The sequence below is a fragment of the Furipterus horrens genome, unplaced genomic scaffold (genome assembly GCF_987537825.1).
Source record: "Furipterus horrens unplaced genomic scaffold, mFurHor1.1.pri manual_scaffold_4, whole genome shotgun sequence".
NCBI lineage: Eukaryota > Metazoa > Chordata > Mammalia > Chiroptera > Furipteridae > Furipterus > Furipterus horrens.
In genome coordinates, this window is record NW_028327174.1 from 90,852,290 (window position 1) to 90,864,621 (window position 12,332).

Sequence of the window (12,332 nt, forward strand, 5' to 3'; positions counted from 1 at the left end):
AATAGTTATATGTTAAGATAAAATTAACTTTTGTCAAAAATATTAATTTTAATGATTAAGTGACCCATATACATATTTCCTTAGCTGACTACTTTTCCTTTGGGTACTAGTACCCTCTCTGTTTTGCTTTTCACGTGCCCCAATCTTCTCTAATGATTTAATTGTGGACTTTTAAAAAACTTTCTTAGGACAACTTGAATAAAACTTATCTGTCTTATTACCTCTTGCTCCGATCATCAATTATTCCTTAATAATGACGTGGGAAATGTTAACGAGTTAACATGCAGCCTCCCTTGATGAACATACATCTAGAGATAATGACACAAATACTTTGGTTTACTCAACCTCTTCAAGTTCATGCCTTCCTCCATTCATTCAGCTCTGTCCTCATTAAGGATTTTGGTGATGATCCGGAGGCTCAACTTATCCTATTTGTGGATGATTTGAAGCAGGAGATACAGGAAATGCACTGAATGGCAGAATTGGAGAGCAGAAATAATCCAACAGGCCAGCAAGATGGACTAAGTCAAACGAGTTTAATAAGAGTATGTATAGGGTCTGCAGTTTGAGTTGTCAAAGCTAGGGCTGTGCAAGCATAGCCAGATCGCAGCCCTTGTGAAAAAGCCTCTGGGGTGTTAACCCAGAGTAAGTTCTCTTAAGAGTGCAGGGAATGAAGTAGCCGACAGAAAAGGCACCTTGGAGCTTAGGTTGCAGTAACAGAAGTATTATATCTATGTCAGAGCCCCTGGGGAGTAGCAGGAGATACAGGGATAACTATGAGTCCAGCGCTGGGACACACAGCCTCTAAAAGAAGCTGAAACCCTGCATAAATCAAAATGAGATAAGTAACAGCAGCACTAATCTGTGTGAAGAGCAGGTAGTCAGAAACAGAGTTGGGCTTGTGGAGGGGAAAGGAGATGGCCCATAAGGAACTCTGTCAGTAGAACTAGCAACCTGAGGTTTGTGAGTATGTGCTTCTTAGACCAAGGAACCTGAACTGTCAAGTGAATATGTACTGTGAAGGTGTTTTTTCATAACAAGGCAGGGTTTTATAAGATCATTTGGTTCCTGTGCCCAACTATACATATTTATGTTATGTAGTGTATAGCCATAGAGCGTATTTTTTCTTTAGTCTGAAGCTACCTAGCCCATGTGGGGATGAGATTCCTTATTGAGTCCCTCAGCAACTGCAAGCTGAGCCCACTCCACCCTTGGTGGGCTGCAGGAAGATGAGGGCCTGGGTTTCCTCCTGTCTCCCACCCCGATACTTTCACACTATTTTTCAGTCCTAGACATTAAAGCTGTTGGTGTGCCTTTGAATAGGCACTAGAATGAATCCTCAAGAGAATGTTTATACCTGATAACAAGAGAGAGTGTCTGGTTTTGCAGGAGATGAAATGTTCTTTTGTATGTGTGCAGGAAGTAAGCAGATAGTCCACTTCAATAGCTTTTTATACCCACCAGGCATGTTGAAATTGATCTTTTCCATCACTATTATCTATAAAACCTCTTCCTTAGAGATTTAGTTGGGGAGCTCTGTAGCCCATTCTCATTCAAATATTATCTCTTTTGGGGAGAGGAGCTGAGAGCCATACCTTTATTTCTCATCATTTTAGCTTAGTTATTTATTTATCTCAATGCTGAAATTTATCTAAGCTAAAAAGGAATCATGAACAAAGCCTTGTGACAACTTGCAGCATCTTGAATTCTTTGTGAGGAAGCTAATGTGACTAACAAAAGAAGAAATAGTAAAGAAATTGCTGGCTATTATTAAAAACCTGCAACTTTTCCACAGACTAGTTGGGGAATTTGTGGAGGACCACTCAATGCAGAATGATTTATGTGTAAATTAAGTGAGATTCAACCATGACTCTTAACCCTAAATAATTGAGCATTGCTGACCCACTGACATCTTAGATTAGGAAGACTGTTTCAGCTGCTCTGGCTTTAAAAAGAAAGTCCATGCAGATTCATTTCTGACAGCAGGTATTTGGAGCGTTGTCTTCTTGTGTTTTTAAAAAAATCAATCGCATTTGAAAGGGTGTATTAAACTTTGGTGGGTCGTACTATGGACTACTGTTCCCCAGAGTCAGCTAAGTGTCTCTCCCGAGTCCTCGGGACAGACCACCTTTTCTCTGTGTCCAAGATAACCCAAGCCAGCCCAGCCCTTCGATCTTCGCACTGTGTCGTCCCGGTCCTGTGATCGTCCCATCACAGCCTTTTTGGCTCTAACACAATGCCTGGTCCCTGTGAAGTGGCAAAAGGGCAATGCTGATGGCCTGTCCTTGGGAGAAAGCAGAAAGTGACAAACAGCTCTAAAGTTCGGTTCTCCAGGTGTGTTCCAGACTGCGACCTGGGCTGGGGGACCAGCTGCGAGAAGGATCTGCTGTCAGCTTCCAGCCCAGTGATCCGTGTTTACTAACTGTTCACTGAATGAGCTTGTGGTTTTGGGAGGAATCAGGCTTGGGCGAGTGTGGTGAGGAGCACTGGGAAAACGGAAAAGGATGGCGAAGCCGGCGGACGAGCAATAGCGCCTTGTCTTGCATCCTTTTGAACCAAGAATGACTGTGGCTCAGAAGCCCGGGCGCCAGGTGCTCCGACACGCGTTTCCTGCGTCGATCGGTTGGTGGCGGAGATCTGCCCTTGATCCATCGCCCAGAGGTGTGGCAAGTTCGGGTTGCCCAACTTTCCCAGGCGGGGCGGCAGTCCGGTCCTTTAGGAGGTGTCGCTGGCCCCGTTCAGGAGCCTTCCCGGTTCCTTCTATCAGGGCCATCTAGCAGGTTCCAAAAGAACTATTTTCCAGAGCGGCGGTATTTAAGGGACAAGGCTGCACTGCTCCATTCAGCCTAAGACGTTTCCAGCCTTTGAGGCAATGGAGACAAAATTGAGCAACAACGTGGAATTAGGGCCATCGCAAATGACCTAGAGCCTCCAGTTAATTTCACCGGGTTTTGTTCGAAGAGCAGTAGAGTCACTGCCATCAGAAGGACCCCCGCCCCGCCCCCCCCCCCCCCCCCCCCAGCATTCAGGAAATAAAGTTCACGTGCCCGGCCCTTACAAGCCGCAGGAGCAGTTTCATTCTTCAGCTTTGGAAAAGGTATCTGATACTACTTCTTGTTTTGCTTCTAGGAAACGAAAGGTTTAGGACTTGACTTTGGCGGGTGCATCTGCGGTCAAAAAAGACACAGACGCACTGCACTCTCTAGGGACCGGAGCGGGTCCACTGTCTTCCCGACGGGTGCCAGGCAAGCGCCCGGTGCTCTCGGGTTCTCCCGGTCCAGTCCCTGGTGCCGAAGGTTTCCGGCACCTTCCGACGTCTGGGGACAGTCAGGGGACTCCGGGGTCGGGGTGCAGCTGGACGAGGCTGGAAGAGCAAGGAAGGGGAGGGCGCCGGACTGCTCCTCACTCCTTGGTGCCAAGGACACCGCGGCCAGCTTCCCCCGCGTCGGACTTCCCGCCCTGGGAGTGGGCGGTGGAGCTCCAGTCCTGTGCCCTTACAGGCTTCTGGCGGCCCCCAGGGCTGAGTAAGCCGGGAGGAAGGAGCCTGCCAAAATTTCCTGAGAGCGCTCAAGTTAATAGGGCACGCTGACTAGGGGGCCAGGAACGAGGACCCAGGACCTGCCCCGGCTGTGCTCTTGCGCCAAGCCATCAGCGCCTCCCGGTGCGCGCGCCTCGGCCCCATTCCTCCACCCCCGGCGGCCCCCGCCTCCCTCGGCAGCCGTAGGGAATCAGGCCCCGGAGGAAGAGGGTAGGTGGGGAGGCGGATGAGGGGTGGGGGACCCCCTGACGTCACTGGAAGGAGGTGCCGGGGTAGGAAGTGGGCTGGGGAAAGGTTATAAATGGCCCTCGCCCTCCGCTCCTCTTCTTTGAGGTCCGCTAGAGGCTTGGAGCGCGCCGGACAGGCACTTCTCGCGACTCTTCCCCGGCGGCAGCAGCGGCGGCAGCGTCTAGGAGCGGGCTCCGGGACTGGAGCGCAGCGGCCAAGGACGCCGGGCTGCGAGGATTACCCGACAAGTGGCTGTCTCGCTGGCTGGAGCCGCGGAGAGGGGCGCTCGAGACGCGGTGCCGGAGTGCGGGGTCGGCGGCGGCGGCGGCGGCGACGCGCTAGAAGACAAGCTCGGGTGGCTGGGTCGGTCGCCCGCCAGGAGCGCGGGCACCAGGCAAGCAGGCCGCGTCGCGCTCACCATGGTCAACTGCTGGGACACCGGGGTCCTGCTGTGCGCGCTGCTCGGCGGTCTGCTTCTCACAGGTGAGGCGCAGCTGCTGCCGCGATAGGGAGGCAGGTGGGGCACCCTGGGGGCCGGGAGCACGCGGGGAGGCGAGCTTCTCTGGGAACCTGGGACCTGAGCCTCACTGTGCACGCCTGGGGTCGTCGTGCCTTTCATCTCTTCGGGAGGGTCAGGGCGCGAGCCTCAGAAAGCAACTGGCGGGGCCCGAGGGTATGGCCGCCCTGGATGGCACTGGGGCTGCCCTTTGGCCGCTGGAGTGGCTCATCCTCTCTGCCTGGTTCCGGGCTCTGGGAGCGCCGCGCACCCAGACCTCCCAGGCAGCCGATCCGCAGGACCCTCCGGAGCCCGGCGCCGAGGCTCCCAGAGCGCCCTCGAGGCCACCCGGGAGCTGAGCTGAAGCCCGGAGGTGGTGATGTTGGGCACTTGCTACAGCGTCGCACCTCGACAGGGAAGGAGGGGGTAGTGTGCTTGCCGGGAGCAGACAGATCCCCGGAGATGGCAAGAGCTTGTATCCTTTAACCCACTTGGTACCCCGGAGCACGAACATTTTACGAGCCTCCACTCCTCCAGCCGGTTGCCGGCCGGCAGGGCTGGAGCGTGCTGAGGGCGGCCACCCGGGTGGGGCCCCTTCCACCAGTCGAGCCCAGGTCAGCTCAGGTCGCCGACCTGTGTGAACCTGACCTATGAGAGCAGTCCAGAACCCAAATACCGTTAAGTTTCGGAATTATAAGCCTAGCTTTTAAATTCCGAGAGAAGAAAGGTCTGATGATTTTGACCAAAAGATGCAATTTGAGCAGTCGATGAGATCCACCCCTTTGCTGGGTGTTAGGGTAACAGGTGGCCGAACTGTTGGGGCCAGGAGGTCGCACCGCGGTTAGGGTGGAGGCCGCCCCAGCCAGGCGTCAAATCTCGGGGTGGATTTAGGGGCTTGGATTGCGTCTCTGCCCAGCGGGGCTGAGTAGCCAAGCCCTTGGTCCAGTCCCTCCAGGCAAAAGACAGTCACATAAAATAAGTCATTTGCAAAGATTCAGGTAAAGTCAGAAGAGTTGCGCTTATTTTAAAAAAATGCTTGTTAACCCCCAAAGGCTATAACAGTTAAATATTCTTTCTCAGTCGGAAGACTAATTAGACCGTCAGTTTTTAACTAACAAGAAATAGTTCCAATTAGATTGGTGAAACCAGTGACCCGAGAGACAAGGCGCAGTCTTCATGTCTGAGAACGGCGCTGTAAGTTGGAAAACGTTGCTAAAATAACTATATGAAATGAAATATTGCTGTTGTAATTCAAAAATAATTTTTTTTAGTTTTGAAAATCATTTATTTTGAAACAATTGTTTAGAGCATCTAAATAACTTGCCGAAATCCATCTATTATGTAAAGGTAAATCTAGGTAAATTAGTTTTAGTCCAAATAATGGAGGGAACAATGTATGCTGTGTTGGATTTTCTGCTTCGCACAGATGTATCTTTACTTTTGTTTCAAAACTGTGGTTGACTAGTGAAGTATAGTTCTCCTCCTGATTAGGGGCCACTTAATCGGTGAAAGGTTTTTAGAAACCTGTGAGATCCTCTTGTGATTTCTCTTAGGTTTTATTTTACTTAAATGAGGCAAGAATCTTGGAAGTCCTTTGTGATTTTGTAAAAAATTTACATATGTAAAGAGGTGAGACCCCCTTTTACCTGCTGGTTGAAGAAATGTTCTATCAGCCTTTGGGATTTGTAATTGTGAAGCCTGTCTTCCTAGACCACAGGCTTCTCTCTCCGGTTAACAGACAGACATCTCACAGCAAAACAGTGGCTACATGCTTTCTAAACCAAATCAGGACTTTCAAAACTGAACCAAGGGGCTGCAGCTCTGGGTAGAGAGTGGTGAAAGGGACCAAGCTTTTGCCGGTGGATTGATCAGGAGTTCGCTTGCACCCATCATGGGCCTGGTCCGCTCACCTTCAAGTGCTCTAGATCCTTTGTATTTTCAACAGTTATTATTACTGTTGGTGGGCGACGGGCACATTCGCCTTGAGGGATAAAATAACCAGAGGTTCAATGATACAAAAAGAGAATGCGTTTCCTCCCAAAGTGTGCATTTACCTTCTTTCAAATACCCTGGGAAATGAAAAGATGCCAGTAATTCAGATATTTTCAAGTCCTCGGCATTGCAATGTCTTTTTCTTAAAAAGAATACCAGTCCTCTTTTACTCTACTCAAAGTCTCATTTTTCTACTTTTAAGTCACCACACCCTGACTAAAGCCACAGACCCTTTTTTTCTGGCCCCATTTTTCTTGAGTTTTTGAGCAGCTAACATTTACAATCTGCTGTAACTAACTGGACATTCTCCACTTGTGAATTTTGTGAGGGAAGTGTAAATTAATAACATAAAGTAAAAAATCAAAAGGTACATGAAAATAATACCCATTTCCAAATTAAATAAATCTCATAATAAAGCTAATTTTACATAACAATTTTGTTGTTTTCTCCAGGGTTTATGCAGCCACACCTTTCTGGTTGTGTTTTTCTGAATTGCATATTGAAAACGTTAATTATTTATAGCACCTTTGGCAATTCACTTACTTTCCCAACTGATGGATCATGTTGCAGTTGAACTGTAGATAGTCACCCACCTTAGTTCTTCAATATTTTTACCTTATTTGTTTCTTATTATTTGAAGTTTTTCTTTCCCTGTTGAAAAGTCTATAAAAGAATATCCCGTTTCTTTTGTACTGAAACCTGTAGCTTTTTGTTGTTGTTGTTTTGTTTTGTTTTCATATGTAAAATTTGGAAGTTAGAATAGATTATTATTTCTAATACCCTTTCTCAACTCTAAAATCCAATGAATGATTCCAAGAAATAAGCTGAACACAGTTTGTCTTTTTCTCCTTCCCTTACCTACATTTGCATACAAGATGGATAGTAAACCCTATGATGCAAGAGCCGAGGCTGGAAGGATGAATAGGGTTTTCCCTGCTATCGATAATCACACTATATTTTCTTTTTCACTAGTAGAATGCACCTGATCAACCAGTCACCTTCGTTGTTAGTGGGTTGCAAGAGCTAAACTGTTAGAATATGCCCAAGTCAGTAGTAGTCGTTATCTTGGGCTTTTTTTCTTTTCCCTAGCAGAGTGTTTAACTCTAGAGAGTAAACTAGTCGTTTTAAACCCATATGAATTTCTTTTTATTATTACTGTTAATGCTCACTTTATTCTAAAAGAAATTTAGAGTTCAATGAAGATACTAAGTCTATTTTATATGACTTTTTAGAACAAACCAAGTAATCACTTTGTTCTCCTTACCAAAAACCACTGAGACATTTTAAACCTACTTTGAATATATAGACTATATAAGCTGAAAATGGTACATGGGGGGGGGGGTTTCTATAGACGAAAAAAAAAATGGCATGTCTTTGAGGAAGGTTATTCAGCCTATTGCAAAATTATGGCTGGTATTTACTCTGCCTTGGAAAGTGCTGCAAAGCAAAGACAAATAACGGAGCAGGGGCTTCTGTAGTGCTTTTAAACTGAGATGTGAATGTGAATGGGCACAAGAATGGAGAGAAAGTGAGGGAAGCTCTCTTGGCATTTGGGTATGAAATGCAAAGCTTGCTGGTGTTAGTCAGGTTCTTGGTTCAGTTGGGTCAGGAATTCCTTAGCTATTAACTACATACCATAATTTTTCAGAGTATTTGTCACTGTGGTTAGGGGAGAAAGGACATTTGAAATAACACTATGCCTCATATATATATATATATATTTTTTAAGTAAAATATATTAGGAATGGTCCCAAGTATTAGAAGCATCTGTTGCATTGGGTTTAACCAATTTACTAGAACAGAAGAATCCATTCTGTTCCATTGGCCCTAGCATAATGGTGAGCTGGTTCGGAGAGACATCCTGCCACATGCTTTTCAGGATTACCGGTGGTTCCTCACACACTTGGGTGCTTGGAAAGCGCATGCTGCTGATTAAATTACTGGTTTTTATACCCGATTGAGGGAGGGGAAGGAAATGGGAGGAATGGGGTAATCGAGGGAGGACTTGAAAGGAAAGTCTCTGGCTTAGCATCTGGGACTGCAGGGGGGTTTCATTAAGGAAATGGTTCCATTGAGTCTGCTGGAGATAGTGGACTAGATTTCCTGCATTGCTGCTGGGGCGGATATGGGGGGATGTCACGAATTCCTGGGGATTTCCCATCAGTCTTGGTGAAGCCATTTCTAACTATTGCTCCTCTCCTTGATGTTTTTGAGAGATTTGATCTTGGTTCATAAACATATACATTGGGAGAGTAAGATAGATAGAACCTCATAGATGGAATCTACTCACTTCAGAGATAATAAAATCCACCCAGAGCAGTTAAGTGATTTTTTTTCAACAGCTGGCTAATGGCATATGCAGGAACAGAACCCAATGTTCATACTACAGATAACATTTCTTCTTCGTTTTTGTTTTTCCTCTACGCCAGGCAGAGTAGAGGTATTCAAATATTTGTTGAATGAAATTATTACAGCGTTAAACAAGGTCAACAGCTGGCTAATGGCAGATGCAGGAACAGAACCCAATGTTCATACTACAGATAACATTTCTGCTTCATTTTTATATTTTCTCTACCCCAGGCAGAGTAGAGGTATTCAAACATTTATTGAGTGAAATTATTACAGCACTAAAATTTCTTTTTAAACCCTGGTATTGTTTTTTTTAATATGAAATTTTCATCTATTTTTTTTAAAGTCCTTAGAGGTTTGAATTAAGAGTGTCTGAATTATGGCCGCTCAATAGTACACTGAGAAATGCGGTCTGAAGATGAACTTTCCTTGTGGGCAGTGCTACACAAACTCTACCCCAGTCAAAGGAATCATCCTTTTGCAGATGGACCTTGCACACTCATTGCTCCATGTTCATGCTGTTGGCCTGCTAGACCCCTTTACTCCCTGTACATCTCCTCCTCCCCCTGCCTTCAAAATCCAGCTCATGGGCACCTCATTATAACCCCAGTCAGAATGAATGGTTTCTCCTGCTTCTATATGTATCATCCTATATGTAGCTCCTCTGTGTGCCCCTCTTTCAGTTCTCAACTGGCATTGTTAGTATTCTAGTTATGTGTCTGTGCCCTCACCCTTTGAGGAGGAGAGCCCCTGTCTTAACTGTCCTTATATCCCAGGCACCTAGTGTGATGCCTGGCATAGAGGTTCTCAGGAAGTGTTGGAATGAATGAATGAATGAATGAGTGAATGAATGATGTAGCCATACTATCATGTCAAAGAAGAAATTTCTCAGGGCCAGATATGAATTTATTTCAGCATATGAATGTGCTCCTGCCTGTCCATTTGGCCTCAGGTACAGTGGATCCTTTAGAGAGACTGTTCTTAATAGACAAAGTTTATCCTCCACAGTGAGTGACTAAGATGTAGGAAATCAGCTATGAACTTCAACTCTTTGAGATATTTATCTTCTATAATCCCTTCTTTTTTGTCATGATGCTTCACTGGGACCTCTTGAGCCCCCAAAGCTGGGTTTCAGTCTGTGCAGAAGTTCTGTCTTAGCCTCTTTTGGTGAGATGCCAAGCACTCAGTTTCACTCTGCAGTGTCTTACCCAATTTTTAGAGATAACAGTGCTCTTAGATTTTATCCTTTGACTTACTCATCCTATGATAGACTCAACCCTGAGTTCTTGGGTGCTAGGCTATGATGCAAACCTGAAGAACAGAGACCTGTCCACACTTAGCATCAATGTTCTGCTTTAATAGAAACCTTTGATTTCAAGTCACTAGACCAGGCTAGTCTGCCTGATTTTCTCTTTCTTTAGGATGGAAAGGATCATCCTACTAGGTAGGTGTGAAACATGGATCTGAAAAATCTGAATTCCATGGCTGGGGCTCAGATCAGTGCCTCCCGTCCCCCTCTCCCACCCCAAGCCCCACTCTTGGCATATGTCCACAACATACTCTAAAACATTTATGGCTCAAGGCACGGGGACTCCCCCATGCATCACCATCGACGGATACACCCTGGAGGTTGTCAACGACTTCACTTACCTCGGGTCCACCATCTCGAGCTCTCTGTCAGTCGACTTGGAGGTCAACCGGAGAATCGCCAGGGCAGCCACAGTTATGGCCAGACTGAACCGGCGAGCGTGGAACAATTCCAGCCTCACTGAGAAAACCAGACTGCGCATCTACCAAGCCTGCGTACTCAGCACTCTCCTCTATGGCAGCGAGACGTGGACCACCTACGCAAGGCACGAAAGGAAACTCAACAGCTTCCACATGAGGTGCCTGCGACGCGTCCTGCATGTCGCCTGGCAGGATAAGGTCCCCAACACCGAGGTGCTGAAGCGAGCCAATATGTGCAGTTTGCATGCAGTTCTTAGCGAGAGACGCCTCAGGTGGCTCGGCCATGTCAAAAGAATGGATGCAGGCCGTATCCCCAAAGACCTCCTCTACGGCGAGCTAGCAGAAGGCAAGAGGATGACAGGGCGCCCAAAACTGCGGTTCAAAGACATCTGCAAAAAGGACATGACACAATGCTCCATCAATCTCAACACATGGGAAGTACAAGCAGACGACCGCCTAGCCTGGAGGCTCGCGGTCAGGCAAGGTACGTCACGCGCGGAGGCTGCGCGCAACGAGGAGGCGGTCCAGAAAAGATCGAGGCGGAAGCAGCGTCAGCAGCAGCAACAACAGCCATCTGCCTTCACCTGTAACATGTGTGGCAGGGATTGTCACTCCCGAATCGGACTGCACAGTCATTCTCGGCGGTGCAGATAGACTCTCAAGAAGCTACGCCATCGTCTCTCGAGACGGACGGCTGCCGACGACGACGACTCTAAAACATGCTTCTCAAAGTGTGGTCTATGGTCCAGCACCCACTGAGAAGTTGAATCAGAGCCTATATTTTAATAAAGTCCCAGATGTTTAAAAATTGAGAAGCACTTGGTCAAGACATGAGGACAACCTTAGTGACCTTTGACAGATGATTGGATAAAGAAGATATGGTCCATATACACAATGGAATACTACTCAGCCTTAAGAAAAGATGAAGTATTGCCAACCATATGACTTCCCTCATGTGTGTAGGATATAAAACAGAAAGCAACAAATGAACAAACAAGAAAAACAAACAAAAACTCATAGACACAGACAACAGTATGGTGGTTATCAGAGAGGAAGAGGGGAGGGGGATAGAAAAAGGTAAAAGGGGGGTCAAATATATGGTAACAGAAAGAGACTTGGCTTTTGTGGTGAACACACAATGCAATATAGAGATAATTATTATAAAATTGTACACTTGAAACCGATGTAATTTTACTAATGGATGTCACCACAAAAAATTTAATATATTTTTTATAATTGAGAAGCACTAAGGAAGTCTTAGCTCAGATGTCAGGGTCTAAATCCCCTTCACCAATACCCCTTGATGACCTTCGACCCATGTGACCAAGGGACTAGACCTGGGTCAGCCAGGAACCTCTTCTAGCTCCCACGTTGTTCTTGTGCCCTGTCTTCTGCTAGGGCACCTGTGTCCTACTTCTGGACTCTTTTTACAAAACCAAGACTTAGCTTGGACCCGTCATCAAAGCAGAAAGGTGTGGTCTTGAAGATACCATGGTTAACCAAATCCTGGGTGCCAGATTAAGGTTTTAGAAAATATGGACTTGGTGGGAAAAAGTAAAAATGGAATTAAATAGATAAGTTTTAACCATAAATAAAAGTTTTATAAGACATTTGCTTCCAAAACAAAATTACTTGGTAGTGAAAACCAGCCAAGGTGTCTCCTCCAGAATCTTTGTTGTCAAGGAGGCATCTCTATCTCACTGTTAGGCTATAGTTGATAACAAATTTTTCGTGCTTCTTACTGGCTCGAAATTTAATGAGTTTTTCACTTGCATTCTTCCTTGTCTCATTATTACAAATCTTGGGAAATGCTTTTGTCTTTTCACAGATTATCACAGTGCTCACAGGTATTTTTCTCAGCTTAGTCTTCAATATTTCTATTTAACGGGTAAAGGGTACGTAGATTTCCTTTCAAACCACCCATCATGTGATTTACACAAGCCAAGCTATAATAATGATCAGATTCTTTTTTTAAAAGAGGCCTGAAGTGAATCTTGTATA

General features: G+C 46.1%; 1 protein-coding gene across 2 annotated transcripts in view; it reads left to right on the forward strand.

Annotated features, from left to right (window-relative positions):
* Window positions 1-3,858: 3,858 nt before the first annotated feature.
* The window catches only part of FLT1 (fms related receptor tyrosine kinase 1), a 194,360-nt gene continuing 185,886 nt past the window's right edge, over window positions 3,859-12,332 (forward strand). Inside the window, exon 1 of one of the 2 annotated variants that reach the window (XM_090273753.1) lies at window positions 3,859-4,249. In XM_090273753.1, the coding sequence (XP_090129879.1) occupies window positions 4,186-4,249 (64 nt within the window). In that variant the 5' untranslated portion in view covers window positions 3,859-4,185. The remainder of the gene's footprint in view (window positions 4,250-12,332) is intronic. The other variant, XM_090273754.1, reaches the window with a different exon arrangement.